Source organism: Podarcis cretensis (genome assembly GCF_951804945.1).
Source record: "Podarcis cretensis genome assembly, chromosome: 18".
Lineage (NCBI taxonomy): Eukaryota > Metazoa > Chordata > Lepidosauria > Squamata > Lacertidae > Podarcis > Podarcis cretensis.
Window position 1 is genome coordinate 7498217 of NC_137188.1, and position 24157 is coordinate 7522373.

Genomic DNA, 24157 nt, shown 5'->3' on the forward strand with positions numbered 1-24157 from the left:
GTCCTTCCAGTGAGCACTCAGGGCTGATTTCCTTCCGAATGGAGAGGTTTGATCTTCTCGCAGTCCATGGAACTCTCAAGAGTCTCCTCCAGCACCAGAATTCAAAAGCATCCATTCTTTGGCGATCAGCCTTCTTTATGGTCCAGCTCTCACCTCCATACATCACTACTGGATCCAGGACTATCCCTGGAAAATAGGGACACTTGGAGAGACCCTCAGTGGGGTCCTTTGGTTTTGAATAGGATGCGCTGATTTTTAGGGACTCCTGGCCAATTCCTGCAGGTGTTTGGACGTCTCGCTCTAGAGTGACTCATCTCTATAAATGGGTCAGCATTTCACAGAAATGGGGCAGGAGCAACTAAGGCCTTCCTAATCACCAGGATATTTTCAAACTGAGCTTTGCAATAATAGGGACTAGGAGATTGCATAAAACAGAGGTCTTCAACCTTTCTGAGTCCATGGCTCCCTTGACCAACGACAGTGATACCTCTGTTTTAGAACGTACAGTACTACCTCGGGTTACAGACACTTCAGGTTACAGACGCTTCAGGTTACAGACTCCTCTAACCCAGAAATAGTACCTCAGGTTAAGAACTTTGCTTCAGGATGAGAACAGAAATCGCACAGCGGCAGCAGCGGGAGGCCCCATTAGCTAAAGTGGTACCTCAGGTTAAGAACAGTTTCAGGTTAAGAATAGACCTCCAGAACGAATTAGGTTCTTAACCCAAGGTACCACTGTAATCCATTCTGGCAATCGTCTGGTGTCATTCTGACGTTAGGTGATTGACAGGTGGGTAGCCCCGCCTCCTGTCAAATCTGGTCTGCGAGGGAAGGGGAAACAAAATAACTAGCTGGATCCACCCCTTCTTCGGTGCATCTCTGAGATTCTCTCATTCCAGCATCTCTGTCTCTCCTTTTGTACCTCGCTCAGCTGATCGGGGATCATGTGACCATGGTGACAAGGCCATGTTTTCAAGTAGCCAGGTGGCAGTGGCTCTTTGACAGCCCCACAGATCCAATACTCAAAATGGGAATGTACATTTTGCTCTGTAGCCGTTTGATTACAGTCAGCGGGCAGGATCAAGAAGAAAAACACCGACGAGAAAACTTAAAAGCTCGGAACAAAATAAAAGAGTGCAGAATACAGTGGTACCTTAGTTTCTCGAATGTAATCCAGTTCCGGAAGACCGTTCGAGTTCCAAAAGGTTGGAAAACCGAGGCGCAAAGGGCTGCCAGCAAATTCAATTGAGAAGATTGAAAAACACACAGTGGAAGCTGTTTTGACTTCTGAGGCGCTTTCAAAAATGGAAGCATTTACTTCCCGGTTTTCGGCGTTCGTGTTCCGAAAGGTTCGGCAACGGAGACGTTCAAAAACCGAGGTTCCGCTGTACAGCATTTTGCTCTATTTCAAAGACCAAATTATCACAGGGATTAACTTTGTGTTCCAGTGACGTGTTCCCTCAAATCCTTTAAAGAGTTTGCAACCCAGCCTGCTTGCCCTGACACACACTTACCTCAGTTGCGAGGTGCCTGCAATCCCCAGAGTTTCTCTCTGCTGGTCTTGAATCCTTTTGGGATGTCTCCTGGGAAAGTCTGACTCTTCTCGCACTCGGCCCAGGGAGGCGTTAATAGAATCTGGAAATTGGATTTCGCACCGATTATGAGATGTGTCTGTTCCGATCAACAGACCAGAAATAATTAATTACAAAACCAATTATACCAGCCTCTTAATAAATCACGTTGGATATAAAATGTTTGCCGGGAGCTGAAGGGAGACTGTGAAACACGGCACGCAGGCCCCAGAGAGGCTCCACTTTGGGCCATCCAGAAACTTTCCCTGGGAGAACAGAGAGCGGTGGGGGTCAGAGGGTGAAAAATTAAACAGGGTTTACCGTATTTTTCACTCTATAGGGCGCACTTTTCCCCCTCCAAAAATGAAGGGGAACTGTGTGTGCGTCCTGCGGAGCGAATCCAGGGGGGGAGGCAGGCAGGAAAAGCCCCCAAAATCCGCACACAAGCTCTTGCAGCCAGTCAGTCCCTTCTCCCTCCTTGTCGAAAAGCCCACAGGAGCCGCACGCTCCTTAAACGGTGCTCGGCTCCTGTGGGCTTTTGTGGGAGGTGGGGGTATTGCCATAGCTGCACCCAGCCTCTTCCTGCCGGAGAGGTTGCGCAGGGCTAAAGAAGCCATAGCCCCATTCAGCCTCTCCCAGCTGGAGAGGTTGCGCGCGGCTATGGCAGAAGCTGTCTTGGCTTCTTTGCTCTTTGGGGCTGGGGGGGCAGCGCTTCCCCCCACCGCCAGCCCCACAAGCTCGGGGAGCAGCAGAAGCCCGACCTGCTCTTTGGGGCTGGTGGAGGGCACCAGCCCCAAAGAGCAGGTCGAAAGGAACCTGAAGCCTGGAGAGTGAGAGGGGTCGGTCCGCACTGACCCCTCTCGCTCTCCAGGCTTCCAAGGTAGCCTCCTGAAGACCACTGAACGCACCTTGAATGGCACCTTGTTTTAGAGGGGGAAAACAAGAGGGGGAAAATTCTCCCCAGTGGCATAGCGTGGGGGGTGCAGGGGGGCCTGGCCGCACCGGGCGCAACATCTGGGGGTTAGGGTTAGGGGGCGCAAATCCACGGGTTAGGGGGCGCAAATTACTTGCCTTGCCCCGGGTGCTGACAACCCACGCTACGCCACTGATTCTCCCCCTCTCTGCGCAGTGGCTCCTGCCGCTTCGCTGAAGGGGCGCTGGGCAGAGGGGGGGAGATTTTTTTTTTCTTGTTCTCCCCCTCTAAAACAAGGTGCGTCCTATGGTCGGGTGCGTCCTATGGAGCGAAAAATACAGTAATTTGCCAAACGAGAAATGCCAGAGGCTGCCCTGTGGTCCTTCTCTAAATCCTAGGTATATTTGGCCGGGGGCGGGAGGGAGAGAAGTTCTGTTTGGTTTGCATTTCAAGGCGAAACAACCAAATGCACGCTGTTCCGAAACAAGGTGCAAACCAGCTTTCGAAATTTCTAGTTCTCCGAATTTCGCGTCACAGTTCTCCAGCCAAGCAGAGAAAGCACACGCTTATAGAAAAGGCATATGGGGTAAAAATGAGGAACCCATACTGATAGCTTCATAACTCCAGATCCTCCAACATTTCTCTGATGAAAACAGTGAAAATGTTTCTCCGGTGAAAATAAAGGTAAAGGTAAAGGTACCCCTGCCCGTACGGGCCAGTCGTGTCCGACTCTAGAGTTGTGTGCCCATCTCACTTAAGAGGCCGGGGGCCAGCGCTGTCCGGAGACACTTCCGGGTCATGTGGCCAGCGTGACAAAGCTGCTCTGGCGAGCCAGCACCAGTGCAACACACAGAAACGCCATTTACCTTCCCGCTATAAAGCGGTACCTATTTATCTACTTGCACTTAAGAGTGCTTTCGAACTGCTAGGTGGGCAGGAGCAGGGACCGAACGATGGGAGCTCACCCCGCCGTGGGGATTCGAACCGCCGACCATGCGATCGGCAAGCCCTAGGCGCTGAGGTTTTACCCACAGCGCCACCCGCGTCCCAGTGAAAATAGGGACATCCTATTCCATCCTCTTCAACATTTCTGATGAAAATAGGGGCATCTTATTCCAACCCCTCCAACATTTCTCTGAGGAAAATAGGGACGTCCTATTTCATCCCCTCCAACATTTCCCCGATGAAAATAGGGACATCCTTTTCCATCCCCTCCAACATTTCCCCGATGAAAATAGGGACGTCCTATTCCATCCTCTCCAACGTTTCTCCAGAGAAAATAGGGACGTTCCATTTCATCCCCTCCAACATTTCTCTGATGAAAATGGGAGCATCTTATTCCTTCCCCTCCAACATTTCTCCAATGAAAATAGGGACGTCCTATTTCATCCCCTCCAACATTTCCCCGATGAAAACAGGGATATCCTAAGGAAAATCGGGACATTCTGTGATCAAATCAGAAACCGGGACGGCTTCTGTAAATCCAGGACCGTCCCTGGAAAATAGGGGCCCTTGGAGGGTCTCCATTTCTGGGGATTAAAACACACACACGCACACGCACACACCATTTTTTCCCCTGCCTCCTACCCTGGCAGGGATTATGGCTTTGAAAGATGAAGTAGAGATGCTAGCAGGAAGTGGGGAAGTGAGGGGAGTTTGCAAGGAGGGGGGGAATGGCTCAACCAACCCCGTTCCTCTCTCTCTCTCTCTCTCTCTCTTTCTCTCTCTGGCCTGCTCGGAAACCATGGAAACAGAGAGAGAAAAAGGTGCTTGGATGGGAGAGCAAAGAGAGAGGATGAGAACTCACAATAGAAACAGAAAGGTCTGTGCTAGAGCAGGCGAGGGTGAAGAAGAAGAGGTTGCAAGCTTGGAGCCAAATAGCTGGCCACAGAGATGGGGGGCGGGAGTGAGAAAGGTGTATTTTCCCATTTATTACCAGCAGTATTATTACTACTGGTACCCGCACGAGATATAAAGAGCTGAGGTGCAAATGTCAAGATATCGCCAACAGCAAGTTTTTTTTTTTAAAAAAAAAGCACAACCTGAAACCAGGGAGAAGATGAGAGACTCCATTTTGCTCACGTTTAAAGGTGGGGGAGGAAGTGAGAGCTGGACCATCAAGAAGGCTGATCACCGAAGAATGGATGCTTTTGAATTCTGGTGCTGGAGGAGACTCTTGAGAGTCCCATGGACTGCAAGAAGATCAAACCTCTCCATTCTGAAGGAAATCAGCCCTGAGTGCTCCCTGGAAGGACAGATTCTGAAGCTGAGACTCCAAGACTTTGGCCACCTCAGGAGAAGAGAAGATTCCCTGGAAAAGACCCTGATGTTGGGAAAGATGGAGGGCACAAGGAGAAGGGGACGACAGAGGACGAGATGGTTGGATAGTGTTCTCGAAGCGACCAGCATGAGTTTGACCAAACTGCAGGAGGCAGTAGAAGACAGGAGGGTCTGGCGTGCTCTGGTCCAGGGGGTCACGAAGAGTTGGACACGACTAAGCGACTAAACAACAACAACAAAGTTGGGGGACTGACCAAACCCGTACTTTGTGAAACGATATGCAAACGATTCCACTTTGCTATCTGCGCCCTTAGAAATTTGGAGACCCAGTTCCCTGACAGAACCATGCGCGCAAAGAGGCGTCTGTCCAGGAAAAGTGTGCTTTGAAACAGCACGGATTAGGTCGATTTAAAAATAAAAACTCTACGCTGCACTTCATCCAAGCATCACAGGGCGGTTTGCAATATAAAAGCGCACACACACACAAAATGCACAGTGTAATAACAAACAAAACAATAGCATGCAAACATGTCCATGATTCCTGGTCAAAAAACACTGCTTTTTGGGGGTGAAGGGCACTTCTATGGTTTGAGAGTTTCGTTGGATTCTATTGTACTTCTCCAAACTTCAGAGATGTCACCCCCCAAAAAAGAAAACCCATGTTGCTTCTCATTTTTCTAATCTGAAACTCAGCTCTCCACATTTCCACACCAGTTTGCAAATTTTTGAAAAACAAGTCCTCGTGATAATAATAATAATAATAATAATAATAATAATAATAATAATAATAATAATAATATATTATTTATACCCCACCCATCTGGCTGGGCTTCCCCAGCCACTCTGGGCGGCTTCCAACAAAATGTTAAAATACAGTAATGCATCAAACATGAAAAAGCTTCCCTAAACAGGGCTGCCTTCAGATGTCTTCAAAAAGTCTGGCAGTTGTTCTTCTCTTTGACATCTGGTGGGAGGGTGTTCCACAGGGTGGGTGCCACTACCGAGAAGGCCCTCTGCCTGGTTCCCTGTAGCTTTGCTTCTCGCAGTGAGGGAACCGCCAGAAGGCCCTCGGAGCTGGACCTCAGTATCCAGGCAGAGCGATGGGGGTGGAGACGCTCCTTCAGGTACACTGGACCGAGGCTTCATTGTAGCATCTTAGGGCAAATTTCGCCCAATATCTGCATGTTCTGTATGTATTTTTTCTCCTTCTAATACTGTACTAGGGTTGCCATATTTCAAAAAGTGAAAATCTGGACACAAATTTTTTTTTTTGTAATATCTAAAAAAAAAGAAAGAAGAGTTTTTGAGCTATTTTTAATGAAATGTGACAAAATCTACACTTCTGGATTTTCCTGGACATTTCAACAATTTCTGCCCGGATGCTGTTTACAAAGGCCGAATTCTGGTTACGTCTGGGAAATTCTGGATGTATGGAAACCCTGTCTAATGCACACACTTTTGCAAAGCAATTCCCCCCGTATAATGCATCTTTGTATTCTGTTTTCCCTAATACAGTGGTATCTCGGGTTACATACGCTTCAGGTTACATACGCTTCAGGTTACAGACTCCGCTAACCCAGAAATAGTGCTTCAGGTTTAAGAACTTTGCTTCAGGATGAGAACAGAAATCGTGCTCCGGCGGCAGCAGGAGGCCCCATTAGCTAAAGTGGTGCTTAAGGTTAAGAACAGTTTCAGGTTAAGTACGGACCTCCGGAACGAATTAAGTACTTAACCTGAGGTACCACTGTATACACATTTTCCTACCTTACTATATGAATGCACATCTCTTGCCCAGGGAACTACACCACAAAAAATCAGAAAAGTGCAAATTCTAACAGAATGGCTCTGATTCGGTTTGCGAAGCACAGATTTAGTAGGGTCGCTTACAGATGTGAAATGGACTGAATTTGGCCCTGGACCTGTCAGCACGGGGAACTGAACTTGCTATTAGGGAGAGTAACAATTATGGTGATAATAGAAGTGTTTTGCTTGTTCAGAAGGAGTCCTGGCTTGTTTTTATGAGGTGTGTGGTAGGTACAAGAAAAGAAGCGTCAGAGACTTGATCTGACCTGCCTTCAACCCCCTATAGGGCTCGCTTCCCGTCTAGGCCAGCAGAGTAACGTTGCGTGGCGAGTTCCCGACCCCCCCCCCCCGGCGGAAATAATGACACATGACACAATTATTAAGGTTAATGGGCTAAAAAAGGGCACAACTTTATTGATTACAGGTGATGAGCGGTATTGGCTTAGGCATTGGTCCTAACCGACTATATCCGACTCCAGCCCATCTGCTTGAAGTCTGGGAAGGGTTAACCACCAGTAGGGGGAGTCCTGCTAATGCACATCAATGAGGAATTCCCCCAGGGTCACTGATAGGGGGCGTGCCTTAGGCACTCACCTCCCTAGGCTTCGGACAGGGCCACGCCCCCCGGAATCCTTTAACGGAGTACCCTTCAATATGTGGGGCAGGTGATGGCACTACCTCCCCTCTTCCATCTACAGAAATACAGTGGTGCCCCGCAAGACGAACGCCTCGCAAGACAGAAAACCCGCTAGACGAAAGGGTTTTCCGTTTTGGAGGCGCTTCGCAAAACGAATTTCCCTATGGGCTTGCTTCGCAAGACGAAAATGTCTTGTGAGTTCCTGCGGGTTCCCCCCCTTTCCCCCCCCCTTTCCTAAGCCACTAAGCCTCTTATCAGCTGATCTGCTGATAAGCCGCTTATCAGCTGATCCGCTAAAAGCCGCTAAACTGCTAATAGCGCTAATCTGCTAAGCTTCGCAAGACAAAAAAACCGCTATACGAAGAGCCTCACGGAACAGATTAATTTCGTCTTGCGAGCCACCACTGTATACCAATGCCTAACCTCCAATACCCAGAAAGTTGTGGCGATTTGCTACGAGGTAGGCAAAAACAAAACGGCTGGTGCCAATTTGCCAAGTGGAAAAATTCCTACCAGGCCCCTCAACGGCGACCAACTGAGGTCCATAGCAAGGTCAAAGAACGAAAACCTTATAGGGTGGGAAAACAGGAACAGCTGGCGGGCAGCAAAGAGGGAGATCTCCAGCCGTGGCCTGCCTATATAGGGCAGGCCACACACCCCGAACCTGCCGATTGGCCGGCTAGGGGGTGACGCGGCCGGGAATCCCCCCAATCGCGTGGGGCTGGCTTCCACCTGCCGCGCGTGTGGAGGGGCCGTGAAGCCCGCAACCCCACCTCCTCCTGAAGGCGGAAGTGGCCTTGCAGACTCTGAGCATGTCAGGAGTGCTTTTCGCTTTGCAGCCTTCATCGCTTCGCTTCTCCTCCCCAGGCAGAGTGCCGGAATTTTATCAAAGTGCTTCTCCTCCGCAACGACAACCTGCTCTTCGTCTGTGGCACCAACGCTTTCAATCCCATCTGCGCCAACTACACCGTGAGTACCAGGAACTTGGGGCCAGCCAGGCGGTGCCCGTAACTCATTGCTCAAAACAGTTTGTTTTGTTTTTAAATAATATTTATTCCAATTTTAAAGATTACAAAAAGAAAACACTAAATTAAGCAAGAAAAAACAAAACAATACATCACATGAATACAGACAAGCAGAAAAACCCCCCAGAAAAATACAAACAATTAAGAAAAAAACAAAAAGAAAAAAACAAGTCAAACCTTCCCATAACTTCCCATAACTTATTTTTCATTTGCTTGTTTCCTTGACCTCCTCACACCTCCCTTTTTTGTATTCTAGTTCAATTAGGTATTTCAGCAAATCCTTTCCATCTTTGTTTTTATCCTAATAATTTATCTTAACATACTGTAATTTTACACTCTCTCCTTTCACCAATTAACTATCCATTTTTACTTAATCCTTTATATCATTTCTGCTAAAACCACATAACTTCATTCCAACAGCCTTCTAACATTCCTTAATTTTACAATGTTTCTGTAAATAAACTTTAAATTTCTTCCAATCTTCTTCCACCAACTCTTCTCCCTGGTCTCGGATTCTTCCAGTCATTTCCGCCAATTCCATATAGTCCATCACCTTCATCTGCCATTCTTCCTGGGTGGGTAAATCTTGTGTCTTCCAGTACTTTGCAATAAGTATTCTTGCTGCTGTTGTGGCTCACCCCAGTTTGCACACGGTGCAAATATCCCTTGCGCCCCAACTAGTCTGACTGAATCGTGTGAAGCGAGCGTCCGGACTCCTGCTTACCCTCCCGACGTTATGGGCTATTATTTCATGCCCAATGGTTCAAATAGTGTTCTGACCAGGGGTAACTGGTGCCCCTTGGGAGCCCAACGGTAAAGGCAAAGGGACCCCTGACCGTTAGGTCCAGTCCTGACCGACTCTGGGGTTGCGGCGCTCATCTCGGCTTTATTGGCAGAGGGAGCCGGCGTACAGCTACCGGGTCATGTGGCCAGCAGGACTAAGCCGCTTCTGGCGAACCAGAGCAGTGAACGGAAACGCCGTTTACCTTCCCGCTGGAGCGGTACCTATTTATCTACTTGCACCAGTATGCTTTCGAACTGCTAGGTTGGCAGGAGCAGGGACTGAACAATGGGAGCTCACCCCGTCGCGGGGATTCGAACCGCCGACCTTCTGATCGGCAAGCCCTAGGCTCTGTGGTTTAACCCATACCGCCACCCCCGTCCCTGAGCCCAACAGTAGGGGGCGCCAAAGACAGTGGAAGGCAGAGCCAGCTAATTCTTGTTTCGCCTCCTCTCTTCCGACTTCTACAAGGGTCAAAGACGGTGTTGGAAGAGGGGGACAGTCAGTGACAATCCCCTGGTGTGATTGCAAGTAAAAGATCAGGTGGGCAGTTTGCTGCTCCCCTCCTTTGACAGCCACCCTTCTGTGGTTCTGTACTCACTTGAGCTGTTTTGGGGGCTGCCCACCAACACCTAAAGATGTCTTGCAGCTGCTGTGAATTTCAGGGTTCCCCCGTGTCTGCCGATAACACCCTCTTGCGTGCTTTGGCTACAAATAAGGTTCGACACTTGGCAAATGGCTCTGCTACGAGTGTACAGGTTGTGCACCAAAATTTTAGCTTTCTGTTGCAGAACCACACCTACCACTGCTGGATGAGCAAGACCGAAACAACTGCAATAAACAGAAGGGCGGATGGAATGGGCATTCAGTATATCCACTTATCTATATTATAAACCAGGGATGTGGGTGGCGCTGTGTTCTAAACCACTGAGCCTAGGGCTTGCCGGTCAGAAGGTCAGCGGTTCGAATCCCCGCGACGGGGTGAGCTCCCATTGCTCGGTCCCTGCTCCTGCCAACCTAGCAGTTCGAAAGCACGTCAAAGTGCAAGTAGATAAATAGGTACCGCTCTGGCGGGAAGGTAAACAGCGTTTCCATGCGCTCTTCTGGTTCGCCAGAAGCAGCTTAGTCATGCTGGCCACATGACCTGGAAAAACTGTCTGCGGACAAACATCGGCTGCCTTGGCCAGTAAAGCGAGATGAGCGCCGCAACCCCAGAGCCATTTGCGACTAGACTTAACTTTCAGGCGTCCTTTACCTTTATATTATAAACTAACTTCCAAATCCCAATTTGTGGCTCTGATAAATGGCCGTTCACAATTAAAACCAAATCTGACATGTAAGAGTACTTAAGCTTTCCTCTTCCGAATTACTCTGGAAATTTGGGGCTGTACCCTACGGTGGTCCTACTGAGAGCCAAACAGTTGGAAGCCACGACTAAGTTAGGTTTGTTAATTTCAGTGGGTCTGCTCTGGTTTCTCAATCGCTGATACACTTCAAATTTCAAAGAGGGGAAATAAACATTTCTGCGTGGCTCTGTATGTTTTCATTTTATTTTGAAACATGCACAGATTTCCATCTGCCCATCTAGACACATGTGTAGCTCACCACAAAAAAGAAGCAGTCTGTTGTGTTTGGGGACTCATTGGGTCGTACCCAGTCCTACTTGGAGTACACCCACTGAAATTAAACATGACTAGCTCAGGTGGTGCTGTGGTCTAAACCACTGAGCCTAGGGCTTGCCGATTGGAAGGTTGGCGGTTCGAATCCCTGTGACAGGGTGAGCTTCCGTTGCTCTGTCCCAGCTCCGGCCAACCTAGCAGTTTGAAAGCATGTCAAAGTGCAAGTAGATAAATAGGTACCGCTCCAGCAGGAAGGTAAACGGCATTTCTGTCTGCTGCTCTGGTTTTGCCAGAAGCGGCTTAGTCATGCTGGCCACATGACCCGGAAAAACTGTCTGCGGAGAAACGTTGGCTCTCTCGGCCAGTAAAGTGAGATGAGCGCCGCAACCCCAGAGTCGTCCGCGACTGGACTTAACTGGCAGGGGTAAATCAGCGACCCAGGCTTCAAAAACCAGGGCACACTGTCAGCAGAGATAACTGCGCATACAGAATAGGCGTGAGGCTTGTGGAAGCATACTGCATCTACAGATTTATTAATCATATATCAGGACAAAGAAACATGTTGTCTCTCTCTCATGTCGTCACAGAACGGGAAAAACAAAAGCTATACACACAACGGAAGTTCCCAGCAAGCTGTGCTGGAATGTAAACAGACATGTGACACGTAACAATCCCATGTCTGTTCCTTAATGTGGAACAGAATTCTCAACATCTTACCTTTACCTTTAACTTGGGCCCATTAACGCCAATGGGTCTGGGTCATTGGATACGGCCCGTTTCCTTTTGCCCAGCCCCTCGAGAGATCCGCAGTTTGTCTAACTATCTTTTCCTCCCACCAGATGGACACGTTGGAGCCCACGGGAGACAACATCAGTGGGATGGCCCGATGCCCCTATGACCCCAAGCACGCCAACGTCGCTCTCTTCACAGGTCGGTTCAGAGCACGGAGGGAAGTATTTTGACCCAGTTATTATGACTCAGCAAGCAGAAACAGCATTTACCGTATTCTTTGCTCTATAAGACTCACTTTTTCCCTCCTAAAAAGTAAGGGGAAAGGTGTGTGTGTCTTATGGAGCGAATGCAGGCTGCGCAGCTATCCCAGAAGCCAGGAACAGCAAGAGGGATTGCTGCTTTCACTGCGCAACGAGCCCTCTTGCTGTTCTGGCTTCTGAGATTCAGAATATTTTTTTTCTTGTTTTCCTCCTCCAAAAACTAGGTGCATCTTGTGGTCTGGTGCGTCTTATAGAGCGAAAAATACGGTACACCCCACCTTTCAGCTCAAGGCTGCCTGCATGTCCCCATTCCCTGCCCCCAGCCCTGCAAATATATATGGGTTTCCTTAAGCATCACATGAGGGGTAGGTTAGACCGGGGACACATTCAAGGCTACCAATCAAGGATTTGAACCTGGGTCTCCCCAAGCCTGGTCTCACATGCACAAATAATGAGCTCTTTCAACGACAGAGAAGCAAGCCAGTCTCTGGTTCCTATGGCGACAACGAAGTGGTCCTTGAGATACAAGGCGTTTTTGTGTGTGTCAGCAGAGGAATGACCCCGCTTGTTAAGAATCATAGATGCCTTCCCTGCCTCTGTTTGGTCCCATGAGCCCAACTTTAAATTAAAAACACACCCACAGAGTCACATGGTTTCTAATACATATATTAGAATATATACCTGTGTACCTGAAGCAGCGTCTCCACCCCCGTCGTCCAGCCCGGACACTGAGGTCCAGCGCCGAGGGCCTTCTGGCGGTTCCCTCATTGCGAGAAGTGAGGTTACAGGGAACCAGACAGAGGGCCTTCTCGGTAGTGGCGCCCGCCCTGTGGAACGCCCTCCCTTCAGATGTGAAGGAAATAAGCAGCTATCTTCTCTTTAAAAGACATCCGAAGGCAGCCCTGTTTAGGGAAATTTTTAATATTTGATGCTGTATTGTTTTTAACACTCTACTGGAAGCCGCCCAGGGTGGCTCGGGAAACTCAGCCAGGGGTATAAATAAATAAATAAATAAGTTGTTGTTGTTGTTGTTGTTGTTGTTGTTGTTGTTGTTGTTGTAATGGATTGAGTTGGCATTTTGAGGCAAGCCTGCTTAATTCAGACTTCCCAAAATAATATGGGAACTGAAATCTGCACATCTCTGAAATTTGTTCTGCAGGCATGTCATGTGTACAAAGAGTGTTGTTTGCATAGACCTATGGGACGCAGGTGGCGCTGTGGTCTAAACCACTGAGCCTCTTGGGCTTGCCGATCGGAAGGTCGGCGGTTTGAATCCCCACGACGGGGTGAACTTCTGTTGCTCCGTCCCAGCTCCTGCCAACTTAGCAGTTCGAAAGCACACCAGCACAAGTAGATAAATAGGTACTGCTCTGGCGGGAAGGTAAACAGTGTTTCCATGCGCTCTGGTTTCCATCACGGTGTCCTGTTGCACCAGAAGCAGTTTAGTCCTGCTGGCCACATGACCTGGAAAGCTGTCTGTGGACAAACACCGGCTCCCTCGGCCTGAAAGCAAGATGAGCGCCACAACCCCATAGTCGCCTTTAGCTGGACTTAACCATCCAAGGGTCCTTTACCTTTTACCTTTTTTATTGAATTCGGGGCCTTTCGTACGCAGGGCACGCACTCTCTGGCTGAGCTAGAGCATTTTCTTTGGCGGATTGAACTTCCGGGCGCCACGCAACATGCCCACCTGGCATTATTTACCTCTCCTCTCTCTTCCAACACCTCATATCTATCTCCCCTTCCCTGACAGGTGGAATGCTTTTCACCGCCACCGTGACGGATTTCCTGGCCATCGACGCAGTAATTTACCGCAGCCTGGGAGACAACCCGACTCTTCGCACAGTCAAGCACGACTCCAAGTGGTTTAAAGGTGCTTTGTTGATTCGCTCCGCGGTGGGGGGAGGCCAGGGGGAGGCCGGAGTGGGAAAAGCCACTACGTTCGCTCATAACACGAGGCGACGTGTTCAACGGATGAATTGGTGTCGAGGAAAACGTCATTGCGACGAATCGACTGAGGCTTCTTTAAATCGACTGGCAAACCGGAATAAAATACGTGGGTTTTTTTTGTTGTTGTGCTTTTAAACATCTTTATTGAAAGTTCAAAAAGTACATAATTATATGTGCACTAAACAGGGTGAGACGTAAATAAAAGAGGAAGAGAACCCATGTAAAAGGGAAAATAAATTGGGGAGGGGGGGGGGAACCAAAACTGTATATTTTACAAGGTTGTTATTGTACTTCACCAGATTTTAACCTATTACAGTACAGTGGTACCTCGGGTTAAGAACTTAATTCGTTCCGGAGGTCCGTTCTTAACCTGAAACTGTTCTTAACCTGAGGTACCACTTTAGCTAATGGGGTCTCCTGCTGCCGCTGCACTGCTGCTGCCCGATTTCTGTTCTCATCCTGAAGCAAAGTTCTTTACCTGAAGCACTATTTCTGGGTTAGCGGAGTCTGTAACCTGAAGCATCTGTAACCTGAAGCGTATGTAACCCGAGGTACCACTGTATTTGCAAGAATGGGTTCCAAATATCACAGAATTTGTCCATGGCATCTGTGTTTATATGCAAGTTGTTTATATGTTGCGAGTTTGCATAAGTCTTCAATCCAATCGTAGAAGGGAGCCACATTTTTATTTTTGCAGTTCATCAGTACAGTACAGTACAGCGGGAGGCCCCATTAGCTAAAGTGGTACCTCAGGTTAAGAGCAGTTTCAGGTTAAGAACGGACCTCCAGAACGAATTAAGTTCTTAAGCAGAGGTACCACTCTACAGCAATAAATAATATGCAATGTAAATAAGAATTTAAATGACTCAGAGATGACAAGTGGTGGTGGAGGGGAGTCAAATGGGTGTGGTACTTCATCCTTTTTTCTTTCTTACCCTTTCCCTTTACTCTCTGGTTTTGGGGGTTAAGTGTGTGCACCTTATTGTTTGTTTGTTTGTTTGTTTGTTTGTTTGTTTGTTTATACCTCAGGATGCAAACAGGATCCATTCCGGAGCCCCTTTCGCATCCTGAAACCAACGCAACCCACAACTGTGCGTGCGCGGGTAGCGATTCACCGCTTCCGTGCATGCGCGTGACGTCATTTTGAGCGTCTGCGCATGCGCGAGCGGTGAAACCCGGAAGTAACGCGCTCCATTACTTCCGGGTCACTGCAGAGCACAACCCGAAAGCACTCAACCTGAAGCATATTCAAGCCGAGGTATGACTGTTTGCTTAAATAAAACATTAAACCATAACAAAATAAAAATAACCAACTTTATCTGGACTCTCCCCACCCAGAACCATATTTTGTCCGCGCTGTGGAGTGGAAGAGCCACGTCTATTTCTTCTTCAGGGAGATCGCAATGGAGTTCAACTACTTAGAGAAGGTAAGGTGGTGAGAGGAGCACTACATGGGCATTGTTGACCATGCCTGGTGCCAGCACCCAAGGGCCCTTGGACCCAGATTCCTCTGACCCTTCCTTGTGTGTGTTTGGTTTTTTTTTAAAAAATAATTTTTATTAACTGGCCAATCACATCAAATTAAATCACATCATATAAATTCCGAATTACAAAGCCAAATTTTGAATTTTGTTGGGGGGACCCATACTTCAAGATCCAAAGGGGAATTCTGATCATCTTCTTGCTGCTGCGTTAATGTCCAAATCAGTCCAGACAGAGTTCATAATTCTTATCTTGCTGTTTCCACTTCACATCTTATTCATATATTTTCTCTTTTTTCTTTATGATCTCTTCTGATAGTCTCCTTAAGCCGATAAACACCAATAGTAATAATATTCCTGTGTGAATTTTCCGTTCTTCCAATCCTCAGATCAAGATGGTTTCCATATATCATCTTCTTCATAGATAACATCGCTCTTTCCATCATAATCTTGCAAAACTGTCGCTCTTAAATCCCACTGAGGAGTTTAATCCACAATATATAAACAGCTTTGGTTCTCTCTTTCTCCTCCCAGACTCAAGACCTCCGACAGAGCTTCCCAAAATGGCGACGGCATTTTTAACTGTGTCATTCCAAAGCTCTTATAAATTCCGCGCTCTTCTTACCTGTGACCCTTCCTTGTTGTCCCCACAACATAGGTGGTGGTGTCTCGGGTGGCCAGAGTTTGCAAGAACGATATGGGTGGCTCTCAGCGGGTTCTGGAGAAGCAGTGGACCTCCTTCCTCAAGGCCCGCCTCAACTGCTCCGTCCCGGGGGACTCCCATTTCTACTTCAATGTCATCCAGTCTGTCACAGACATCCTGGAGATCGACGGCCGGCCGGTCGTGCTCGCCGTCTTTTCCACACCTGCCAACAGGTCAGTGGCGGTTGGGAATAGCAGGGGCCCAGATCTAAGCTGGGATGGGGGGCTCTCCAAGACTCAGCCCAAAACATCTAGAGTTCCTTCTGCCTTGAGTTTTCGCACTGCATTTGTTTACACTGGTATTATTATTATTATTAACCACCCATCATCTGAAGATCACAAGACAGTTTACAGTGTAATAACACAACATTATTGATTTATACATACAAACATACATAGGGACGTGGGTGGCGCTGTGGGTTAAACCACAGAGCCTAGGACTTGCCGATCAGAAGGTCAGCGGTTTGAATCCCCACGACGGGGTGAGCTCCCGTTGCTCGGTCCCTGCTCCTGCCCACCTAGCAGTTCGAAAGCACGTCAAAGTGCAAATAGATAAATAGGTACCACTCCAACGGGAAGGTAAACGGCATTTCCGTGCGCTGCTCTGGTTCACCAGAAGTGGCTCAGTCATGCTGGCCACATGACCCGGAAGCTGTACGCCAGCTCCCTCGGCCAGTAAAGAGAGATGAGCGCCGCAATCCCAGAGTCCGTCACGACTGGACCTAATGGTCAGCGGTCCCTTTACCTTTTACATACATACATATATACCCCGCCCATCTGGCTGGCTCCTAACAGAATATTGAAAACATGATTAAAATATCAAACATTAAAAACTTCCCTAATCATAGTTGCCTTCAGATGTCTTCTAAAAGTCAGATAGTTGTTTATTTCTTGACATCTGATGGGAGGGCATTCCATGGGGCGGGTGCCACCACCGAGAAGGCCTGATTTTCTGTAACCTCGCAGGGAGGGAATCTCCAGAAGGCCCTTGGAGCTGGACCTCAGTGTCCGGGCTGGACAATGGGGGTGGAGACGCTCCTTCAGGTATACTGGGCCAAGGCTGGTTAGGGATTTCAAGGTCAGCACCAACACTTTGAATTGTGCTCGGAAACGTACGGGATGCCAGTGTAGGTCTTTCAGGACTGGTGCTATATGGTCTCGGCGGCCACTCCCAGTTACCAGTCTAGCTGCCACATTCTGGATAAGTTGTAGTTTCTGAGTCACCTTCAAATGTAGCCCCACATAGAGTGCATTGCTATAGTCCAAGCGGGAGATAACCAGAGCATGCACCTCTCTGGCTAGACAGTCTAGGACACAACAACAAGAACATGGAAAACAGAGCTGATTGTGACAAATATGGATTGGACCTCGCCAAGGGTTTGAGACCCATCGGCTACCCTCGTCTGGTTTAGCCGGCCAGTCAAAGCCATCACTGCTGTTGAAATCCAGTCTGTCATTAAAACACTGCATCATTAAAATGCAGTCTGTTCAAAGAGGTTGCTTTAGTACCCGTTTTAAGAATAAGCAACTCTCTGCCTTGAAATGACGGCAATTTATTTCAAGGGCAAAATGGCTGCAGAAATCCGGAGAACTGTATTTAAAACGGTGTGTGTGTGTGTGGAGGGAATAAGAGAAGGAAATAGCAGGTCAGTTTTGCAGGTGGGCTTATTGAGGCTGAAAGGGACGCGGGTGGCGCTGTGGGTTAAACCACAGAGCCTAGGACTGACCGATCAGAAGGTTGGCGGTTCGAATCCCCGCAATGACGGGGTGAGCTCCTGTTGCTCGGTCCCAGCTCCTGCCAACCTAGCAGTTCGAAAGCATGTCAAAGTGCAAGTAGATAAATAGGTACCGCTCCGGCGGGAAGGTAAATGGCGTTTCTGTGCACTGCTCTGGTTCGCCCGAAGCGGATTAGTCATGCTGGCCACATGACCCAGAAGCTGTACGCCGACTCCCTCAGCCAATAAAGCGAGATGAGTGCCGCAACCCCAGAGTCGGACTAGACCTAGTGGTCAGGAGTCCCTTTATCTTTACCTTTATTGAGGCTGAAGGAGAGCAACATGCCTACAATTTGCCATATTGTGAATTCACAGCAAAGCGCTCTCTCTCTCTCTTTCTCTTTCTTTCTTTTTCTCTTTCTCCAGCATTCCAGGCTCTGCCGTCTGTGCCTTTGACATGGCCCAAATAGCCTCTGTCTTTGAGGGGCGCTTCCGTGAGCAGAAATCCCCCGAATCGGTTTGGACCCCTGTGCCAGAGGAACTGGTGCCAAAACCACGGTGAGTGAAACTGTCAGTGCCGCGTTCTTAGTAGGAAAAGGATAGTAGGAAAAGATATACTGAATAAGTATTATCCACTAGCGAGTGATGTAGCAGAGCAGATCCCCATCAATATAGCTGAAAGCTAGTTTGCAGATTCGTTTGAATCTCTTAGTTAAGATTATTTCCTGGTGTCCCCTTTAATCCCTCTTAAAAGAATAAAGGCGCAGGAGTCTTTCTGAGTAAAGAAATGAAAAGTTTGCTCACATTTCAGTTCACAATTTGATCCCTGAAAGGCAGGCTTGGCTTGGCAATTACACAAAGAAACGGTGAGTTCGTCTCAAATGGAGACTGAATTGATGTGAAAAATTGCAGCAAGGCAACAAAATGGCTGCAGGGTGCCTTCCTGCTTGTACCCACGCTAGGGAAACAAGGAATATTGTATTTGAACAGTGCTGGATTTACATATAAGATAAACAAGCTATAGCTTAGGGCCCCACTCTCTTGGGGGCCCGAAAAAAAACAAAGGGAAAAAACCTGGATGTACATTTCCAAAACGTAAGATAAAAAACAAATAAAATAAAATAAAACCTACATACAGCAACAGTGTTTTGTGTTGTGTAGGCTCCTATGATGTAAGTAATGGCCCCCGCCTGCTCGCCTGCTCCCTAATATATCCCTGCTTTGCTCCTTTCTATATATAGGGTGCCTACATTCTGCATGGACTGGTTGTACGGCAACATGTGCAAATGGCTTGAGATACCTATGAGGTCCATAAATTAGCATATATTCAACACAAAAAACAGTGGCAATTTGTTGTTGACAAAGGACAGCTGGACATATAAAGGGCCCCATTGCCCTCAGTAGCTTAGGGCCTCATCAAACCGAAATCCGGCATTGGACTGTGCTAATGGATTACATCCCACACGTAGTTCGTGTGCAAATCAGTGATGTGTGGTCACATTTAGACTAGTCCCTAAATGTTCTCCTGGCACCTTCTTCCCAAAGCCCAGGAAACTTCTGCCCAGCTTAGGGGGAGAGGCCCCATGCTCACACGCCCCAAAACTGTCCCCCTACAAAATATTTCACCTCTGTTGGGAATGATAGTGGGATGGTGAAATATACTCAGAGTCCTGCAGGCATTTCATGCTCTTTATTGCAGCTTGTAAAACAGTGGTTTAATTGCCCCCCAAAAAAACCTCAGGCTCTTATATATATTATTTACACAATGGGTCTCGTCTGATTGGCTGAATCTGCTTCCCTCCTGAAGCCTGATTGGTCTTCTCCTGCAGGTCAATCAGTTGTTGCATTCTATGATCCTATCAGCCTAATAGGCTGGTTACAGTATTTATTTTTTACTCCATAAGACACACCTAGTTTTTAGAGGAGGAAAACAAGAAAAAAAATATTCTGAACAAAACAGTGGATGTATGATTTTTGTGGTTCATGTTGTGGCCACAGACATGTGATCTGATGGTGAATTTGGGGTGACCCAATGCAAAAATCCTGAGGATCCATGTGGATCCGTGCTTTGTAACCACATTTTTGCACCACTGCAGCCCCAGGAAACAGTGGATGTGTGTGTTTTTTGGTGCAGGCTGTAGCCATGAACATGCTATGTGATCTGATGGTGAATTTGGGGTGACCCAATGTAAAAATCCTGAGGATCCATGTGCTTTTACCTCCCCCCTCCCAGGCAACCTTAGCTAGCATCCCTTATCTCTCTCCCAATCCCACCGATCAACTGCTTCCTTTCAACACACCCTTCCCTCTTGTTTGCCTTTGTGTCTTTTCCTTAGCTGGAGCAGTTTTTTTGCTCTTCCTTTTCTTCTAATTTCTCTCCTTATTGCTTTAGTCTTCCTGTTTCCCCCCTTTGCAAGTTTGCTGTCTTTACCTCCCCCTTCCCAGGCAGCCTCCTTTATCTCTAGCGTCCCTTATCTCTCTCCCTGATCGGCAAACAATCAGCGGCTTCGTTTCAACACCCACTTTCCTCTTTCAGAAAAAAAAGCATGATCTGCTTTTTGCCCCTGGGCAATTCGGCTCCAGGGACCACGCATTCGCTCCATAAGATGCACAGACATTTCCCCTTATTTTTTAGGAAGAAAAAAGTGTGTCTTATGGAGCAAAAAATACAGTAATTTCCTCCTGGAGCCTGATTGGTCTTCTCCTGCAGGCCAATCAGTTGTTGCGTTCTAGGATCCTACCTGCCTATTGTTCTAGGATCCAAGCTTAGTACATAACAGATGGGTTTGGGTGTTTCTTCTGTCGGGACATCTCGGTAGCCCCCGTCCGGCTACGAACCTCTTTCCTTGCTCACGTAGCGCAGAATCTTGACTTTTGGACGTTTGCCTCGCAGGCCGGGTTGTTGCGCAGCTCCAGGGATGCGCTACAATTCCTCGAGCTTCTTCCCAGACGAGATCCTCAATTTTGTCAAGACGCATCCGTTGATGGACGAGTCGGTTCCGTCGCTGGGCAACGCGCCCTGGATCATCAGGACCATGACCCGGTAAGGGAGAGCTAAAAAAAATTCAACGTGGGTATGTTTAGCCTGGGACGCGGGTGGCACTGTGGGTTAAACCACAGAGCCTAGGACTTGCCAATCAGAAGGCTGGCGGTTCGAATCCCCACGATGGGGTGAGCTCCCGTTGCTCACTCCCTGCTCCTGCCAACTTAGCTGTTCGAAAGCACGTCAAAGTGCAAGTAAATAAATAGGTACCGCTCTGGCGGGAAGGTAAACGGTGTTTCTGTGCGCTGCTCTGGTTCGCCAGAAGCAGCTTAGTCCTGCTGGCCACATGACCCGGAAGCTGTACACCGGCTCCCTCGGCCAGTAAAGCGAGATGAGCGCCACAACCCCAGAGTCGGCCACGACTGGACCTAATGGCCAGGGGTCCCTTTACCTTTACTTATGTTTAGCCTGGAGAAGAATGAGGGATTAAAGTCTGCTGACCAATTTTAATCAAGAGACAGCCAGTGTATTTTTTCAGCTGATTTACCTAATTTGGATTAATCAACTACCCAGAGCTACTACCATTCCGTTTCCATGCAATATATATCGCAGACCTCTCTTGCGTGAATACTTTGTGCATTTTACGTGTGTGTGTGTGTGTCAGAGACGGGAAAACAAGCACTTTCCATTAATTTCCTAAGCACTGCCGCCAAGGCGAGCTGGTTCTAATTAAATCTGTCTTAATTGATGTTTTATGTGAAATTAATCAAGCATCGTTCCTGTTGTCTCTCAAGCCAGAAATGCACACTGGGAGATATTGGGCTGGGGGGTGGGGTCTGTGTTCATCCTTCAGGCTGTGCTTAGCCAAAATAAAATAAAATTGGGGGGGGGAGGGGAGCTCCGGACAGCGGCAGGAACAGAGGCAAATACATAGATAACCACCAGCAGCAAAGGACATAATTAACATCCCCATAGAGTAGAGATTGTCCATCGCAACTCTACTCCTCCCTATAGCCCTTTGCACCTCCTTCACCCCTCTCCTCGCCCGGTGCTGCTAGCTTCACATGCAAAACAGCCAGAATTAATTGGTGGGGATAATTGCAGATTTAATGAGATGACAGAAAACTTTCCTCTAATTGACTACCCGCCGCCACCCGCTTTGCAAAGGGTAGAGCGAGCCAGCCAAGGCGGGTGTTTAAGAAGGGGGTGGGGGGTGGGATCTGGCTGATTAAATGTGTCGTTGCGTTTGGCATCTGTGATCGTGGCTGTTTTAGAAACAGGGGTGTGGCAGGCAGAGAATTTGGAGGAGAGGCGTGGTGCGTCTATACTAGGAGGGGGGCATGCAAAATTCCCTGCGATTGATAGGTTCCACGGGAGGGATTTTAAATATTGTGTATAGAGGGATGCGGGTGGCGCTGTGGTCTAAACCACTGAGCCTCTTGGGCTTGCCAATCAGAAGGTCAATGGTTTGAATCCCCGCAATGGGGTGAGCTCCCATTGCTCTGTCCCAGCTCCTGCCAACCTAGCCGTTTGAAAGCACGCCAGCGCAAGTAGATAAATAGGTACCACTGCGGTGGGAAGGTAAACAGCATTTCTATGCACTTTGGTTTCCATCACGTTGTCTCGTTGTGCCAGAAGCGGTTTAGTCCTGCTGGCCACGTGACCCGGAAAGCTGTCTGTGGACAAACGCCAGCTCCCTCAGCCTGAAAGCGAGATGAGCGCCACAACCCCATAGTCACCTTTGACTGGACTTAACCATCCAGCGGTCCTTAACCTTTACCTTTAACTTATTACCTTTTGTGTATAGACACACACAAACAGACAAATCTCTTATTTTTGGGGGGCAATCCCTCATAGCCAAGGAATATTGTCTTTCATGAACATGGTCTTAACGGTGTGTCCGTAAGTGACTGTGGAGGTCAGTTCTGGATTCACACATCCTTCCACAGTGGGGACATTGGTTTCCAGGTGGGAGTTGATCATGGTGAGGGTTTGCCTTCCTCTTAGCACATTTCTCCCTTTCGTCCTGAGTTTGAGTATCTTCAAAGCCCATGATACCTTTGGTAAAGGTTGTTCTCCAACTGGAACACTCGCAGGCCAGCGTTTCTCAGTTGTCGGTGTTTATACTACATTTTTTAAGATTTGCCTTGAGAGAGTCTTTAAACCTCTTTTGTTGACCACCAGCATTACGCTTTCCATTTTTAAATTCGGAATAGAGTAGTTGCTTTGGAAGACGATTATCAGGCATCTGCACAACACAGCCAGTCCAACAAAGTTGATGTTGAAGAATCATTGCTTCAACACTGGTGATCTTTGCTTCTTCCAGTACACTGGTACAGTGGTACCTTGGGTTACGTACTTAATTCGTTCCGGAGGTCCGTTCTTAACCTGAAACTGTTCTTAACCTGAAGCACCACTTTAGCTAATGGGGCCTCCTGCTGCCACCACGCAATTTCTGTTCTCGTCCTGAAGCAAAGTTCTTAACACGAGGTCTTATTTCTGGGTTAGCAGAGTCTGTAACCTGAAAAGTATGTAACCTGAAGCGTCTGTAACCCGAGGTACCACTGTACTGCCGTCACACAATCAATCAATCAATCAATCAATCAATCAATCAATCAGTAGCTGAACTGGGTTCCACACAGTCACAAAAACAACAAAAATGTAACCCAAGGTACCACTGTATTAGTTCTCCTGTCTTCCCAAATGATGTGTAAATTTTTCCGGAGTTGATGTTGAAGAAGCATTGCTGTGACCCTGGTGATCTTTGCTTCTTTCCACACACACACGCACACACACACACACACACACACACCAGCCCCACACTGGTTTTGTGTGCGCAGACGATAAACCCACCACCTCTGTTTCTCCGGGCAGGTATCAGCTGCGCAAAATTGTGGTGGACCCCACAGCAGGGCCCGGCAGGAACCACACCGTGGTATTCCTGGCCTCCGACACAGGCACCATCTTCAAGTTCCTTATCCACACCAATGTCAGCACCAACTCTGCGACCGTAAGGGCCAGCAGCCAGAGTTTGCTGCTGGAGGAGTTCGAGACCTATCCCAGCGACAAGTAAGTTTGCCTGTGGGCAAGAGTTCTTTTGGATTTGGTGGCAAGAGCAACGTTTGTGGAGAGAAGTTGGGTGCTGTCACTGAGCAGCAGGCTTGAATACAGAATGAAAAGCACTGAAGCAGTCCTTAAGATAAGTCTCTGAGGCCCTTCTCTGTGTGCACCCCGTCCCAGAGATGTTTGGAGGCTGGCAACAAGAGAACGGGACATTTCAGTGGTGGCCCCCCAATTGTGGAATGCTCCCCCCAGAGATGCTCGCCTGGTGTCATCACAACATGTCTTTAGTTACCAGGCAAAAAACATTCCTCTTTACCCAGTCCTTGGGCCATTAAATAATCTATGCCCTGCGGGTGGCGCTGTGGGTTAAACCACAGAGCCTAGGAATTGCCGATCAGAAGGTTGGCGGTTCGAATCCCCGCGACAGGGTGAGCTCCCGTTGCTGAGTCCCAGCTCCTGCCAACCTAGCAGTGCGAAAGCACGTCAAAGTGCAAGTAGATAAGCAGGTACCACTCCAGCGGGAAGGTAAACGGCGTTTCCGTGCGCTGCTCTGGTTCGCCAGAAGCGGCTCAGTCCTGCTGGCCACGTGACCTGGAAGCTGTACGCCGGCTCCCTCGGCCAGTAAAGCGAGATGAGCGCCGC

At 48.2% G+C, this 24157-nt stretch overlaps 1 protein-coding gene across 2 annotated transcripts in view; it reads left to right on the top strand.

Annotated features, from left to right (window-relative positions):
• The window catches only part of SEMA6B (semaphorin 6B), a 178961-nt gene that overhangs the window by 136547 nt on the left and 18257 nt on the right, over positions 1–24157 (top strand). Inside the window, exons 6-13 of one of the 2 annotated variants that reach the window (XM_079960523.1) lie at positions 8072–8173; positions 11469–11559; positions 13375–13494; positions 14910–14998; positions 15711–15928; positions 17896–18027; positions 20363–20512; positions 23327–23521. In XM_079960523.1, the coding sequence (XP_079816649.1) occupies positions 8072–8173; positions 11469–11559; positions 13375–13494; positions 14910–14998; positions 15711–15928; positions 17896–18027; positions 20363–20512; positions 23327–23521 (1097 nt within the window). The remainder of the gene's footprint in view (positions 1–8071; positions 8174–11468; positions 11560–13374; positions 13495–14909; positions 14999–15710; positions 15929–17895; positions 18028–20362; positions 20513–23326; positions 23522–24157) is intronic. The other variant, XM_079960524.1, reaches the window with a different exon arrangement.